The 17,667-nt window shown below is 36.1% G+C and overlaps 1 protein-coding gene across 4 annotated transcripts in view; it reads left to right on the forward strand.

The window, feature by feature from the left end:
* Window positions 1-17,667, forward strand: part of CPED1 (cadherin like and PC-esterase domain containing 1) — a 262,826-nt gene that overhangs the window by 197,333 nt on the left and 47,826 nt on the right. For all 4 annotated transcript variants that reach the window (XM_081038119.1, XM_081038121.1, XM_081038118.1 and 1 more), the window contains one exon: window positions 14,053-14,170. In XM_081038119.1, coding sequence (XP_080894245.1) covers window positions 14,053-14,170 — 118 coding nt within the window. The remainder of the gene's footprint in view (window positions 1-14,052; window positions 14,171-17,667) is intronic.

The raw sequence follows: 17,667 nt of genomic DNA on the forward strand, positions 1-17,667 counted from the left end.
TTATCATCTGATGACAGAAACAACACTAAAGTGTATATAAGCAGTAAACATTCGTATCCCCATTTTAAATGTGAGGAAACTGAGGCTTAGAGAAAATCGCTGATTTGTTCCATGTTACAGAGCTAGCATGAACACATGTGTTTTTCTTTTAAATTCCAGAATGATATAAGAAAATGAGTACGGGTTCTGGAATCATCCAGCCTTATGCCTTTTTACTTAACTCTGTAAGTGACATTTGTTTAGAGTTTTTATTAATGGATCTAATTCTATCTAACTCAGAGATATGTTGTATAATGTACATAATGTGTGACTATTGATTGGCACATGATATTCAGTTCTAATCATAGCCACATTTATTGAGCCCTTATTGTGGATCATGCATGGTTCTTCATTCTTTATATGTAGTAATTTATGTAATCCTCTCAACCATCCTGTAAGGCGGCTTTCACAGAAGAGGAAACTGTGGCAAAGAGGGAGTTAAGTTGCCCAGGGTCACAAAATGATGGAGCTGAAATCTGAATTCTGCAGTCTGACACAATAGCACACACCTTTAATCCCTGTACTACTAATAATGTTAGATCTAGACCCTTCTCCTCTCTTATCATGTGCCACCCTGGCCTTAATAACTGTTTTCCAGTGCTTTGCATCAAGTGAATTTCATAGGAGAATTCCTTAGTACAATAAGCAATTTCAGGGGCTTAATAATGGAAAACATCTGATGTAGCATATGAAATATGACTTATATTTTTCAGAAAAGAAATCCCATTTTAAAAGTTAAAGTTAGTCACATAGCGTACAGCCTGAATGATGACTTTTGCTATTGATACCCAGGAAAATGGTTATACATGAACAAAGAAATGGATGTATCCATAGAATGTGATTATATCGTGTGCATAATGTGTGACTTATTGAAAAAGGAAAATTTTCAGCTAACGCAAGAATATATTTATTCGCAGGAATGATTCTTAGTTATGCCAGACAGTTGTCTGTCATCACACAATAAATTTTTGTTGTTTATAATTTAAAAAAAAGAAACAATAAATGATGTCAGTTGTTTCCAGATAGCTTTGTGGTATTTTCTTTTGTTTTGGTCTTTGCTGCCACATACCGTGTTTCCCCGAAAATAAGACCTAGCCGGACAATCAGCTCTAATGTGTCTTTTAGAGCAAAAATGAATATAAGACTGAGTCATATAATAATATAATATAATATAATATAATATAATATAATATAATATAATATAATATAATGTAATACTGGGTCTTATATTCATTTTTGCTCCAAAAGACACACTGGTGCTGATTGTCCAACTAGGTCTTATTTTCGGGGAAACACGGTATGAGTTTTTCACTCATGACCCCATCATAGAACAAGTGATTCCACATAATTTTTTAGTCCAGTATTTTCGACACAAACTAGTCACCAAGAAAGTTAAGTTTATATAGATTCTCCTGGTCATAGATTATTTAATGGATGGTCAAAGGGATTTCATCAAAAGTGACTTTCTCTTCAGGAAATTAAAACTCTCTGAGACAGCTGACTTATATCCAGTATAAACAATGACAAATTACTAAACGTTTTTAAAATCAGCTTCACTAAATTATAAAAATTTGGTGGAACACCTTACTACTAATAGTGAAAAATAGGCAAAAACTATTTATTTATTTATTTTTTTTTTTTGCCAAAAGTTAGTTTAGTTGGTTTATACCATTCTTTTTTGACATAACACCCTTCTTGTTAACTTCCCAGAAACCTATATTTCATGGAATACACTTTTGGGAACATACTGCCCCTCTTTAAATTATTATATCATTTTTATTTCAATAAAATTTTTAGAGTACTACAATTAAAATGGTATTTTGAAACTTTATGAAACACTATAGGGAATGATAAAAAATAATGGCCAATCTATTGAGCATTTTATCCTCCCAGATACTATTTTTCCCCCCAATTATCAGCCTTGGCTGTTAAACCATGCAGTCATGTACACAGTTCCAATTACAAGAAACACCTGGCATAAGGAAAGGGGAATCAATGGGAATTAGCTATGTCCACTTTGTTTTGACCTGTCAAAGTTAGCCAATACAGCGAAGCCTTAAGACACAGTTGGCCTTTTAAAGATAAAACACTGAGGAGCAATAAAGTATCAGATCTGGGCAGGGTGACAACTGCAAAGTTCTAGAACAAAGCCAGGGTCTGACTTTAAAGCAATGTTAGCTGTAACTCAGCTCTGCTAGGCAAGCATATCTGATGGGTGACAGCAGAATCCCAGAACAGCTGTTGACTAATGCAGAGAAGTGACATATTCTAGAGATCAGCTTGAAATGCCACCTGGTTGTGGATTATGGGGAAGCAATGGCAGAAGGCAGGTCCGCTGAGCATGTGGCCAAGGAAGAAAGACCTGGTGACTTCAGCTGAGCGGAGAGAGGCAACCTGGCCTGACTCATAGCAGCAGGCTTTTGAGGCTAAAGCTGTGGAGACTTAGAGATATGTGACCTATAAGGACTCATTCACCAGACTTGGCTTTGAATGAAAGAGTCATTTCATCCCACACAGTGAGTTGTGACAACCGCTTAATAGTAATGATCCAATCACAGCAACAGCATTCAAGTTCAGGAAATAATGAGCTAATTTAAAACCCAGGGGGAATTTAAGACAAGCTAAATAACAATCTTATATCTTGAAATTTCTCCAGGACACCTTCTTTTATAACTGGGGTCATGGAGTTTTTTGTGCCTCCATGAAAACAGGCAACCCTTAATTCTGCATTGCATGCCAAGGAAGATAGCACATTTTCCACTGGAAAATGCCAACTCCTTACTGGGCATGCTTGCTGATAACTGACAATATCAAAGCCTGGACTGATATGGCTGGGTTGGGTTCTGAACGAACCGCTTCAGAGTTTTGTAACTGACATCATATGCTTTACACAGTCCCTGAACACAAGTAGACAAAATCCATTACCAATCTGTTCCAGATTGTCTAGTGTATTTTATGGCTAAGTACTGAATCCCAAGCTAATAGGCACAGCAGGGAAGAAAAATTAGTGATTTATAAATCAGGCCTCAGTTGGTTTTTAGATATAAAGGATGCCCACTCTTTTGTAGGCACTGGTACAGGAGAGGACCAATTGTTTTTGGTCCCCCGCACCCACCCACCCCCACCCCTGCCTCTGTTGTTTCCACTGCTTGGAAAGCCCATCAGCTCCCACATGTCTGGTGAACTCCGATATATTTCAAGTTGTAATCTCCTTTGTAAAACAGAGTCCATCACACTCCTTTGTGCCAGTACTGTGTCCAGAACAATCTTCAGAACAGCATTTAGCACTTTCTACAGCCATTGTGTGCTTACATATCTTTTTCTCTGATAGAACCTAATGAGTGCAGAGATTGTGGCTGGCTTTTAGAGATGCTGAATGAATGTTTGCTAAAGGAATCAATTGAAAAAAGCGAACAAATGTTATAAACTATAAACTTCTTTGGAGAACTGAAAACACATGACAAATGAGTAGTTGATTTTCAAAATCAATTGCCAAATAAAAAAAACAAATATTTTCCTTGATGATAGGCACGAATATATAAAAATATTTATTCATTGTCTACCAGAGGAATTAATTTTAAGTCTTTAGTTAATAAGTCGTTTCCTGCAGCGCTGTTATTCAAAGTTAAAAATTATTTGAGTGACAAAGAAAGCATGTGCTGGAAAGGTGCTTTGAGGCTTTTGTTTTCCACTGGAGGGAATAGATTTGGCCTGAATCATTCTCACTCTTGCCTAGTCCCACTTTTGACCAACTGTAAGCCTTTTAAAGTGCAGCTGGTTATGTTTAGGGATGCCATCTGTAGCCATGAAAAAAGAGTCTTCCTTGATGAAGAGTTAATTGGTCTGTAAATATTTTACAAACATGATCCCTATTTCTTAGTACGGTGTGTTTTGTTGTGTTTTGTTTTCTTTTTCAGTCTGTGAAGCATGGGTTTGAAGTCAGATACACCCATGGCTCAAACTCTAGCTACTTTACTTATTAAACTGTTTGACTTCAGAAAAGCTTCCCCCAAACTCTACAAACCTTTATTTTTTCATCTGTGGAATGAGGATAATAATACTACTTCAAAGAGTTGTAAAGTCGCAGTGCTGTGATATGTAAGTGCCGACCCTGGTGCTTGGCGTAACCCAGGTTCTCTATAAATGGCATCTCCTTGTCAACTCATCAGGAGATCGGTGCCCCAAAAAAGTTAGTGCATAAATACAGTAGGTGTACCTTAGCTCTTCTTTAGCCTGTGACCTGTCCTCCCACAATTCCCACAATTTTTAAGAGCCACATGCTTATTGATCACAATTTATGTCATGGAATTCTAGTTTATCCATGACGTCTAATAAGATGTGACTAGACAGAGCCATTTCTCTGCTGTGTGAAACTCCAACAAAAGTGTTTAAAAACCCTTTAATGGTTAGAACATTTTTCTATTGTTAATGTATTTTGGCCTTCATAAAACTCTAACCTATGATGATCAAATAGTGTAAACTAATCTTTTAATGTTTAAAAGTTATTTTAGAGTTACAGGAAGTTCACAAATACTCTTAATCCAGCTTTCCCTAATATTAACATTTTATATAACCATGGTACTTTATCAATATAATCAATACTAAGAAATTTAAAAAAATACTAAGAAATTAATAATGGTACAATATGTATACTTAACCAAGCACCTTATATGGATTTCACTAGTTTTTCAAATAATATTCTTTTTCCACCATCCCAAATTGCTTTTAGTTATCGTGTTTCTTAGTCTTCTCTAACCTGTGACAAGTCCACAGTCTTTCCTCGTCTTTCATGACCTTGACATTTTGAAGAATGCTGGTCAGTTATATTTTAGAATGCCTCTCAGTTTGGGATTATATGATGTTTTTTCCTGATTATATGAAGTTAAACATTTGTGGAAAGAATACTGCAGAAACGATGTGTTTCATTTGGTCACTTGATGACAGGAGTGTTGGCTGGGTTTCTCCACTGTAAAGTTACATTTTTCCTTGTGTAATTAATAAACATCTTAGAGGAGTTACCTTTGGACTGTTCCTATAGTATATTTAGAATATTTTTTTAAAGTCTGATTAATATGCATGAAAATATAAAACTACATAGAAGGACTATTCCATCATAACACAATTATTTTCATAGGTATCTAATTTTTATAATGTTAGGATATGTTTATACTAAAAATTATATTAACTTTTGATCTCACAGTATCATTGGATGTTCAGTTTTGAATGTATCAGCATTTTCTTCTAGACAGAATTTAGCTTCATTTAGCATGCTTTGAGCTTGACTGTGAATGTATTAAGATGCTGATAAGTGGGTAATCTTTAAAAATAATATTTAATACTAAACAATTATCATGAAAGCATCAAAACAGGTGGAAGTCATAACTTAATATATGTAATGAGATAATGCTTTTGTAGCATAATTCATTCCACATGTCACTTGGTATAAGTTCCCTTCAAGTTTTAAAGCCCCCCAATTCTTAAGGATCTTTGGGTGTATGGACCTGTGTGTGCCTGTATAGGTGTGTTTGTGTAATAGTTACCAAGATGAAAGCAGGCAGGAAATGCCCACCTGGTGTCCAGAAATGCCCATATGGTGTCCAGTGTAACTGCATGTTTTATTAAAACAGGCAACTCTATTTGTGCCACGCAAGCAGAAGATTCCCTACCAAAGCCACATTTTTAAGAATCACAACTTCATATGCTTTACTAGTGGACTATTTATGAGTGGGACAGTCCATGCTGAAATACCTACATTGGTAGCTATGTTCACTCTGAGTGTCAATATCTCCTGTAAGTAGCCTCCTTGTTACTTAATATGTGATATACACACTTGTTATGTTTGGTGCCATCATTACTGATAAGTACGCAGCAATTAAACGTTGTCTTCTAAAGTATCTCTACAGCTTACTGCCTATTCTCACTCACTACTATTCTGCTTCAGTCTGCAAATAATAGGTTTACTCCTTTTGAATGGAAAATAACCTCTTCTTTTTGTTGTTGGTGTTATTGTTTTGTCATTTCCCAAACTAATCCCGATTCTTCAAAGTATGAGAGAGCCCGTGGTCATGCATTCGGTTCCAATTCCACACTTCTTTGTTCACAAAGAACTGAACTTTTTCAAATATCCAAACATACAAATTGATTCTTTCTTTTCATTTGCATTCACATCGACCCTTCTGGATTCCATCTGGAGCCCAAACCAGAAGTGCTGAAAGACCACAACAAAGGCTGCTTGCCTTGGAGTTTCTAGCTCACCGGAAGTGGGAAACATTAGTCATTCCACAGACCCCATCTCACTAAATTTTTCGGTCCAAATTCTACACAGCCCAGAGACTCACATGTATTTCTAAATTGAGAATATAGGGTGCCTTTTAAATGGACCTCAGCAAGCAGATCACACTGGCCTCATGCTAGTTAATTTGGAGGCCATCGAGCTTACGAAAGGGAAAAATGCATATTAGTTCAGGCATTTGGAATGCAGGAAAAATATAAAGGAGTATTTCAAATACTGATTCACATTAATTGAGTAGAACTAATTCATCTGCTTATAATTTGTTTCAATTATCCTTTTCCCTGAGTCCATTGGGGACTAACTTAAAAGTCTTAGGTAGTATCATGTGTGTCGCCTTTTCAGCTGATGTTTGCTTAAGGAAAGAAACACACAATAGTGTTATGTTATGTGATGGCTCATTACTGCATGGATTCTAATGTGTTATATATAAGTAAGACCATGAACTCCAAATATAAATGGCAAGTCAAGTCGCATATATAATTCCACTACTCAACACCAAGTTGCATTATTTTTAAAAACAATTAAAATTGGAAACATTTGTAAACTTACACTAAAATCAAGTACTGATAATATCAAGTACTGAAAATTATCCATTTTTACAGCAATGATTTTAGAGATCCCGTCAAAGCAGAAGGGACTTAGTACAAAGCAGAATGACTTAGCTAGCTATTCATCTTTGTTAAAATTCAAAATAAGGCCATTTATGTAGGTAAACCTTGTTTACTGCAAGTATTTTATTAGAACAAACTGTAAATAAATGTCTAAATGTCTCTTACTCCTCAATAAAGAGGTTTAATTTTGTAGTTTCTCAAAAAGGCAGCTATTCCATAAATTTTTAAAATAAGTTTCATGAAAGGAGATAGAGCTAAGAGACTTAACTGATAAGAATTTTTAAACAGAACAAAATTAAAGAAGCTTAATTTACTACCACAATCCTAAATTTTGTGTCATTAGAATGAGCCAAGGATGGTAATCATGATTCCAAAATAATTGTACTCATTTCTACCCACTTCTATCTTGTTCTCCAAACACCATTCACTCCGGACTTAAATGGTCATGTTTTCTGTCAGTGCCAGAATGTTTCACGTGCTCATTCTTCTACCTGGAATATTCACCCAATTCCCTTTCAATGATGTTTCCTCTGATTGACTGTCAATTCTGTGAACAGAGGACCGTATTAAATGACTGTACAGGCCCGTAGTCCTCACAGCCCTGAGAAGGAACCAGACCTGCCAACATCTTGATTTCAGACTTCTGGCTCCAGAACTGGAAGACAAAACTTTCTGTTGATGTAAGCCACCCAGTTTGTGGTACTTTATTACAGCAGCCCTAGAGAACTAAGATACCTTCAAAGGAGCTATCAGTCCTCTTCTTATTTTCTATGATTTTACTTTACTGTTTGCAACATTATTTTCTTTACTTAAATTTGTATTTTTAAAAATATGTCTATAAGCATGTTTCATACTATTGGCAAAATCTTCAGCTCATACCATGTTTCCCCGAAAATAAGACCTATCCCGAAAATAAGCCCCCATTAAAATCTCAGCCAGACTGATGCATTTAGTACGTTATGATGATGTTCCAGAAGATGACATGACTGTATTTGAATAAATATGGATTGTTGTACATGAAAAAATAAGACGTCCCCTGAAAATACGCTCTAATGCATCTTTTGGAGCAAAAATTAATGAAAGACCCAGTCTTATTTTCAGGGAAATACGGTATAAAACCCAGTCTTATTTTTGGGGAAACACGGAAAGTAAAATGTAAAAGTTTATTTTGGCTTTTCCATCTCTGGCCTACCATTTTTAATCTTCTAAGAGAGCCATTGCTCAGAGTTTCTTGTGGATCATTCCAGAAGTTATGTATGTACAGTAAGCATATGTAACATCTACCACTTTATTTTACTTAAATAAATTCGTGGTGTACATAATGTCTTCCAACTTGCTTCATTGCTTTAATATTTTATAGATCTCTCCATACATTCACCTGCATCCTTCTTTTCTAAGAATTACCAAATATTCCATTACATGGGTGTAGAAGTTATTTAACCTGTTCCCTATTGCTGGACACTTAAGTTGTATCAAGTTTTCTATTACAGAAAGCGCTCCAGTAAATTTCTTTGAAGACTTGATAAAGTATATCTCTAGGATAAATTCTTAACATAATTATGTTTGTGAAATATTTCCAAGTTGCCTTCCATAAAGGATATAAGTCTCTTTTAATATGAATTTATGTGCATTGTACTCTTCATGAAAAACATTCAGTTTTAGGATCACCATGGTACGTAAACGATGATTTCTGATGGATTATGCTATAATTACTGATTGCTAATGTGTACCTCAGCTAATTATTCTAAAACTGTTCATTTGGTGTCTAGTACTATGAACCACACAATAGCTACTTGGTATTTATGGCTGGGTGACTACAATACAGGGAAAATGGTTGTGAAATTTACAGATAATGAGAAGACAGAAAATAATTGATTCCTTGGGGAAAAGATAGCAAAATTAGTGTCTCAGGAACCTCATTTCTTATAGGAAAATGAACATTCCTGATCTAGAAGGGGAGTCTTCCTTTCTGGGGGGAGGCGTCTGTGCCTGGATTGTGAGCGGTCAGTGTGAGCGGTCACTCCTGACTTACTGGAAATAGCAGCAGCCCCGGGAAAAGGGGGTGGGGGGGATGAGTCCCTCTGGAAGAAACTGTGTGCCACAGGGAGTGAATGTATTTTTGAAGTTAGGTGGGCATTTTAATGGGAGAAGGGGAGAATTGTTTCATCTTAAAGGAATGATTCCCTGAGGCCAAAAAAGTAGGGAAGTTTTAATGGCACCTACCGGATCAAATATTCCAAAATGGTATTTCTCTGAAAATATAGCAAAATCACATTACAAATGACAAATGCCATTAATTTCTTTGTGGCTAAACACTTCTGTAAGAAACTAAAATGGGCTTCCAGAGGACTTGGTAATAAGAAACAGTGGTCACGTACTTCATGGGTATAGCACGGGGCAAAACCAAGGGCACTTTAACATCTCCTGTTAGTCACTGCAGCACTTCATGAAAAGTTAAGTAAATGTTTTAATTATGTACTAAACATATATACTCTGCACATGTTTGAACAAGAAAATCCCTGTTAATTATCTTATTGCACTCAACTGCGAGCCATGACAATCCACTCAGGAATTTGTGAAGTCTCTAGCAAAATGATACACTCTAAATGTGGAACTTTCTGAGGTTAATGCCATTTTAACCAACGCTGCTAAACATTACCTTTTTAGTGTATTTAGACTCGGAGGCTTAAGACACTTAGACACTTAAGACCAGGAGAGCTGTCATTCGTTTTCTGGAATATGCCTGAACTTGACGAAATTACTAATCACACCTGTGAAGAAAGAAATGAGAGACACTAATGAGTTTTTTTCTTGTCAAGATTAAGTTGTTTCTTCTCCCCCCTCCTCCTTTTTTTATTAGTAGAGGTAATCACTGTTAAGATCTAAAGAAATACTCAAAAACATTCATATGGCCTTAGAAGAATAGGTCTCATGAGACTCTTAGAGAAAGAGAGCAGTTTGACTGCATCTTATACTTTCAAGTAGGAGTTTGTTTTTACTTCTGTAGCAAGAAATGCAGAGGTAGACAGCCCAAGGTTTTTCTTTCTGCTCATGGTTGCCTCGTGGTCACAACATAGCTGCTCCTTTCTCAGGTTCACATCTGCATTCCAAGCAGTAAGAAGAAACAAGAGTGACAAAGAAAAAGTGGCATCAGGGAAGCAAAACTTTTCCAGAACTCCATGGCCGATTTCCACTTACATTTCTTTGGTTAGAATTCTGTCACACAGCCATGTATGAATTCTGTCATACAGTCTCCTCTACAAAGGAGACAGGGAAGTCGAGTTTTGTTTGTTTGGTTTTTTACTGTTAGATGCATTGCTATCGACAACAAAACAAAGATCCTTCTGTTAGAAAACAAGAAGGGAGAATGGCTGTCGTGCAGGCAGGCACCTAACATTGTTGCAGTCCTTGAGATCATTGAATGTGAGTTTTGCATCTCTCCTCTCTGCACCTTTCATTGTATGCCACTATTCTCTTATCCCATAAAATGTGCACAGAGCCTGACCAGCTGTACTGATACCGCCTTTTCTTCTCCTAACTCCCTTAACTTTGTCAGCCAGTCTCTGGACATGTGTCTGTATTCGGCCATGTGCTTTGTTTCATTCAACTTTAAGGGTAACGTTGTTTGACTGCTCCTAGAAAATGATTAATATCTACTCCAAGCAGGCTGCCCTGGCTTTCCAAAACATCAGGATTAGGATATATGAACCGCAAACAGAGATTAACTGCTCAGGAGAAATTCAAAAGGGAGTACAGACTCCAACAGAATATTCTTTGGCCTAAACTTCAGAGAAGAGGGTGTGACTTTGAATTTTATTTACTTTAAAATCTACTGTCCGTCTCTCAGTCTCTGTTCTGTCTGTCCTTTGCATTATGGCTTTGAGGCCTGTCCTGTCTTGGAATTTACTGGAGTCGTGGCTGGTTAGTTAGAATCAACACTGGTGACCTACCGACAGTTGTACAGCAGGTGCCCAATGGGAAACTCCACCTGAGGCAGAAACAGCACCATGCCCAGTAACCATTCAAACAAAAGACAAGGCCAAGGAGTTCAGGGTCGGGAGCAGTCACACAGCGGCTTCTACCTACACTGTGCTTCTCTGTGTTCTTCACTATATTTGTCACATGGGTTCATATGTGGGGTCCTAGGGAGTCAGAAAGTGTAACCACTGAAACTTTAAAGGCATTATCAGGTTCTATTGCCAGTCATTTGTTTCAGTAGCTTTAACGTCAGATCAGAAAACATGCTTATTATAGTAAATTTGTTCTAGGCTACACCTAAGAAGGTAACTTGAACAAATTAGATATAGATCTCATCTCAAGATTAAGGAGAAACTCCTGACGAAGAGTTAGACGATGTCTCTTGAGGTCAGCGGTTCGCATTCTTAGTATGGCACTTTGTACATTCTAGATATTAAATTAATACCTTTCCATTTTAAAGATGTACCCACAATACTTAGGACCAGGTTATTAATGAATCACGTTTCATCGGAGTTAAGAGTTTATAGTACATAATTTTGGAGGTGCCATCTCAAGAAAAGATTTTATGATTTGATTATTAAAATACAGATTGTTGGCATATCAGTTTGTTAAAAAAACTTTTTTTTGCTGATGTTGTTACTGAAGATGTCAGATAACTCCTTTTCCTACCTTATGGCCTCTAACATGCAATTCCTTCTTCTTGGAATTCTCATCCTCCAATTGTTTGCATTCTTCTATTAAGGTGTCATCTCTGCAGAAAGACTGCTTATGACTAACCTATCTGAAATAGCCCACATCCACTCATCAGTGGTGGAGCTTATTTCCCACAGCATAAGCCATCAGCACACGTAATAGTACATTTTTCTCATTGATTGACGTGTGCCAATTACACGCAGGGCTTTAGCAGAACAGACTAGCTAGGACTTCGGCAGCTGTGGTCTGGACTCCCTTTCTAATGCCCTCCAGACGAATGTTAGGGCACAATCAGAAACATATACAGCACGTAGACCCCAAACAATTTTCAGGTAAAGGTTTAACTAAATACAGACTTTTAGAAATATTTCAACATCATTTGAATGTATATATATGATTATATGTAATGAAAAATATCTATATGATTAATAATAAATCGAACACAACTGAATCTGAAATACCTGAAGTTAGGTGACTTAGTGGAATGTCCATGATGTGTTTCATATGGCAGGTATTGTTCTGTAACAAAACATGTTCTTTGGTTTTTCTTAATTATGTGCCTTGGGAATCTCTCCACGTTAGTCCATTTGGATCGATCCTTGTAACATGTTCTTTATGGATTTCATGAGAGTTTCTCTAGATTAACCTTTAAGAAGTCTGACTTCTGGGCTATGGAGTCTGTGAATTTTAATTTTAGTGTAAACTGTGTTCCAAAGTAGACAAACTAATTCACACTCCCAGCAGCAGTGTATAATGGTAATGTTTTCCTAACATTTAATGTAAACATTTTTTAATCTGATATATGCATAATGACATTTTTTCTAGCCTTAAAAATGGTCCCATCTGCACCAAAAATAAATGTATACATAAATGTCACACACACACTCACACACACACACACACACACATCTTATTCACAGATGCTTATTCATACTAAAAACTCCTCACATAATTATAAACTTTGTATTATTTTTAATTGCTTTATTATAATGAACATTTTAATACAAATCACATTCCTAATCTTTAACCAGTCTCCTAAACTTTAGTTTCAGTCATGAATTAAAAATGAAAATAGGTTTACTGAATCAAGATTTCAAGAAGTCTGTATACAACCCCATGCCTTTTGTCCGTTAACATTCTGGACCTTTTTGTGTGAGATCTGGGAATCTGAGTTAGGGATTAGGATATTTCAGAGCCTGAGGAAAGGTGTCTAGAAATTGCTCATTAGCGGCAGAGTTACAGAGCAAAGAAGAGGTCAATCCAATTGTTTCTTTCCATTGCTGAGGATGTATCATATAAAGAGGGAGACAACTCTAACCTTTTATGAATTTAATAAATATGTATTGTTGCCTACTGTGTGGCAGGGACTGGGCAGATGTGTAAAATCATTATTTGTTCTCATGGGATATTCAGTCTAGTGGAAAAGACACAAATAAACATTATCAAATGGTGAGACTATGAAGGAAGCAAATGGTGCTGACACAGATAAAAACAGGGGTACCTAATTGTGCTGGAATTTGCACAATTCTTGCTGAGACCTTGAATGCTCTTCAAGACCTTCCAGATGCTCTCCATGCAAAATGAGGGGAAAGCATTCTTGACAGAGATTACAGCATTTTTACCTGCCCTAAATTGTGACAGACTGAGAGAACTTGGTGAGAAGGATGGCAATGGAACCACATGAGGTAGGATAGGAGGACGCAGCAGGTATTGGTGCTTTGAAGAAAAAGCTAAGAGAAAGTGACTGCGGTCCCACCTGTTGGACCTGTCAAACTATGGACAGCACTGCTTACTCTAAACCACACCTCTGAAATGATATTTATTATGGTGAGGTTTGCCTGCTTTTATAACTACATGAATATATTTTGGGTAAAATCCATGTATTTGATTACATTTCTGGCATATTGTGGGTCCTTAATAAATGTTTGTTGAAAGAAAATCCCTCTATTAAATTAACGTTCTTCAACAATAGTCCCCATTTTTTTTCTCTCATTAACTGTCTTTTCAACAATATTAGAGGATTACATTGTTCTTCATTAGAGTATATTATATTTATAATGTGTCAACACACAGGTATATTTTTAAAGGAAAACTTGCAACCATTCTTTAAAAATTCACAGAGCAATATATGAATATCAGTGCCAAAATAATATTAAATTGTCAGTAGAATTTATACATTTTCTTTTTTGTTGTTTTCTATTTTTTATTTTTTTATTCTCTCACTTTTTTTTTAGAATTTATATTAATCCCCTAATGCAAGTAGCTCCTTGTAGCACAAACAACTATTGATAAGTCAATAACCAAAGAAGGGTAAATAAGAATTGCCCCTTTTTATCCATAAATTTTACTTGGCACAGAAAATTTTATTTTTTAGACTTTATTACTGTGGATCAGGTTAATTATTAAGGCAGCTAATTTGTTTCTATCATTTTAATGCAGGATTGTGGTTTGCTGATTCATCCAGAGGAAACCTGTGGGTTACAGCCTATTTCTTCTGACTACATTGAAGCCATTTCACAATCCGACCTAAAGATTTGTCCTTCTGGTGACACAAAAGGTAACTGTCACATTAGGTATCACTACTCTTAAAAAAATCCTTTAATATATTAATAGATAAACATATCCTTATTTAAACTACCTTTGAACAAAACAATCAAGGTAATGCTTTATTTTTTCATTCGTTTGAATTGCAGCACATAGAATTAATGTAAATGCATTATTTTAATATGTGAAATATTTTGATTAATGAAATACTTCTCTCTTCACCTTCTGCCTTTTACTTAGTTAATCCATATTCATTTACAGAGCTCAGCTCAAACGTACTTTGTGCCAGAGTCTTCCTTTAGCCTCTGATTTGTTTCCTGATTCTGTATTCCCATAGTACACTGTACTTTTCTTCCATAGCAGTTTTCACAATTATTTAAATGATTAAGCATGTAATTAATTGTTTCATGTCAGTGTTCCCAGGCTGTCATTGCATAAGGGCCAGGAGTCTGATTCATGTACACTGTATCAATCCACTTAGCACTATAATTTCTACATAGCAGGAACAAAAGAAGTATCTGTTGATCTAGTGAATCAAAGGACTGCAAAGAATACATGTTCAGTTTTAAATCATTTCCTTTAATTAAAAAAAATATATTTGGGAATGATCACTAATGTCTCCCATATATTGAGCCTTAATAGAGGCAGGAGAATTGTGATGTCAAAGTCAAATTCCATTGTTTAATCCTGCCTAAACCCAGAGCAGACCTGGAATGAGAGGCTGCAGGGCCACTCTCCACATTTCCAATCTCTCCTTCCCCGGCACACCCCTTCTTTCAGTGGAGACCAGTGGGGTCAAGCCAAAGCTGGGACTGAAAACGCCTCTAAGCTGATAAGAGGAGCAGGGAACATCTTCTCTGAGATTCCTGGTTACCACTCCAATCTCCTGACTCCAGGTACCCCTTCATCCAAAAAGTCTGAAAAAACACTCAGGAGCTTTTCTATCCTTGCCATGAACTTCACACCACAGCCTTACTGGAAAATGAGTTTCACAAATGGGCGGGACGAATTGCAATTTGGCATGCACAGTTAACAAATGTGGGCATATCCCCGTTCCTGAACATGTGTTCTAAATAATGAATTATAATCGGTGCATAAAGAGGGATTTGCCGGTTACGGTGTGTCAGGTGGTATGATAGAATTCTCTCAGCTAAATGAGATATATACTCTTGCATACAAAGGAGACACCCATTTCTAGTTAAGGTCTTTTGTTGTTGTTTGTTTGTTTGTTTATTTATTTATTTATTTATTTATTTATTTATTTATTTATTATCAGATTCCCATTTATGAGAATCGTAAAACAACTTAATTCTATTCCTCCTACGGAGCCAAATCAAAAGTTCTTCAACAAAAAGTTGAATGTACATTACTGAGATGATTCAAGAAGTGGCAGCTTCTGGTCCATTAGATCGGCAGTAACTTCAGCCAGGCCCTGATATGTGCCTGGTCCTTACAGGAGAGGCCACCATAGAACAGGGGCCTTCTGGCAACTTGTGTAGCTAGGCCTCTTTAGAGCAGGTAGGTACCCCAAATTGACTCTCCCATCAAGCCCATCATCCTTAGTTTGACAATTCCAGACCTCCATAATCTGACCCTTCCTACCTTTCCCAACTCCTTCCAGCCTCTTGGCCTCACTTTATGTCCATAATGCTGCTACAGGACTCCAGGCTCTTATCCGAGCTATTCCCTGCTTCTACAAATCTTCTTGCCATCTTGGCCTAATTCTCCTGATTCTGTGTCTTCCTCCCTAGGAAGCCTTTCTTTCCTACCCCACCCCTCAGATTAGCTTTTCTGCTGTGCTTCCAGAATACCTTGGGTGCATGTCTGCAATAGCACTTATCTCTTAGGTTTTATGTACATGTTTTATGTACAAGTGTTTAATGTACATGTTTTTCTCTATTTCTCTAATCAGTAGTCTTCAAAGTGGAATGATACATCTGAGCAGGGGAGGGATTAGCACAGCACAATCCACAGGGATGAAGCCAATGAAGATTGAAATACATGTACACTTATTTTTATCTAATTCTTCTTATTTTTGTTTTTAATGGACATAATATGTACATATAGATATATATGTATTTATATTACAGTATATGTATACTATTATTCAAAGGTGCATTAGCAATAAGTTTTTACTGATGACTGCCCTAGACTATATATTTTTCCAGAGCAGAGATTGTCTATTGTTCATCTTCCACTGTCTAATAGATGATTTAAAAATGGTTGCGGAATTAAAACCAAGATCCATCACCACCTCCCTTCCATGGAAGAATGTGAACAGCCAGGGCACAACGAACCAGGGATAACTGGTCGACCTTTGAGGTCCTAAGACCTAAAGATTCAAAGTGAATGAGTGAGACTGGGGACAATAGTTTGCAAGAATGAATTTTCTGCTGCCAGAGGTGATTTCTTTCCCTGAAGATAGGACTCCCTCCTAATGAAAGAATGTGTTACGATAGACAACACTGGAAGTTCATTTAGACGACCTAGCTTTAGCTGAAATAGCCACAGATTGATTCCAAAAATCTGATTGTCACAGCACATTACAATTATTTGACAGACTGGATTTATTTTCTCACCTTCCCGATGTAATGATAGTGAAATGATAGTGAAAAATGTGTTTTCAATAACATTAGCTAATATCATTTTGAGTGACAGGATATATATATTTTTAATTCTTACATTGATTTCTAGCCTTTAGAAAATAATTTAACTATAATACACAAATTTAAGTTAAATCTGTTACTTAACAAAAAAAATTCATTTTCTAATTTGGAGAAAGAAGAAATTTATACAATGGTTATTAAATGAGAATAACCTTTAAGGAAAATAGTTCAGATTTCATTTTACGATAGGAAAACAAAAGATTTTTATCATATCTCATTTTAGGAAGGAAATATGACAACTTATACTTTAATGCTTAAAATATTGAAAATACAGATATAGTTTTCTTCTTAAGTAAAAACTTTTTTATTTTATAGCATTATAGAGTCAGGAATTAGTGCTATCATCTATATGATTTCAATATCTCACCATGGCTCTAAATCACAAAGTTGAATTTTTTTCTCCATTTTATCACTCAATCTGATTCACTTCAATGGGTGAAATCTAATTTGCGTTGAATACAAAGCTATAATTATAAATCAAATAACTTCTCCCAAAGGCAGTTTTATCCCTCAGAATGTTATTCCCCAAAACACATGTCATATTTTATTTCAGAATCACAGCTTTGATTAATTCAATGTTTAAATATGTAACAGAATTTATATCCTTCTTTTTGACAATTTTAGTTAAGAGCTGGTATTTAAAATGTCAAGGAACTCCAGTCCTGCAGATGTTATACAGATGTCTATGTCAGGCAGTATTACTAAATCACAATAAAAAAGGTATTGTTAACCAATACAGAAATGCAAAGAGTTAGGACTATATAAATATATAGTAGTATGAACCACTGGGGCCAAGTTTTTAGAGATCCAATCAGGCATCCTTTTTATGGGCATGTGATTTTAT

This window comes from Rhinolophus hipposideros (genome assembly GCF_964194185.1).
Source record: "Rhinolophus hipposideros genome assembly, chromosome: 25".
Classification (NCBI taxonomy): Eukaryota; Metazoa; Chordata; class Mammalia; order Chiroptera; family Rhinolophidae; genus Rhinolophus; species Rhinolophus hipposideros.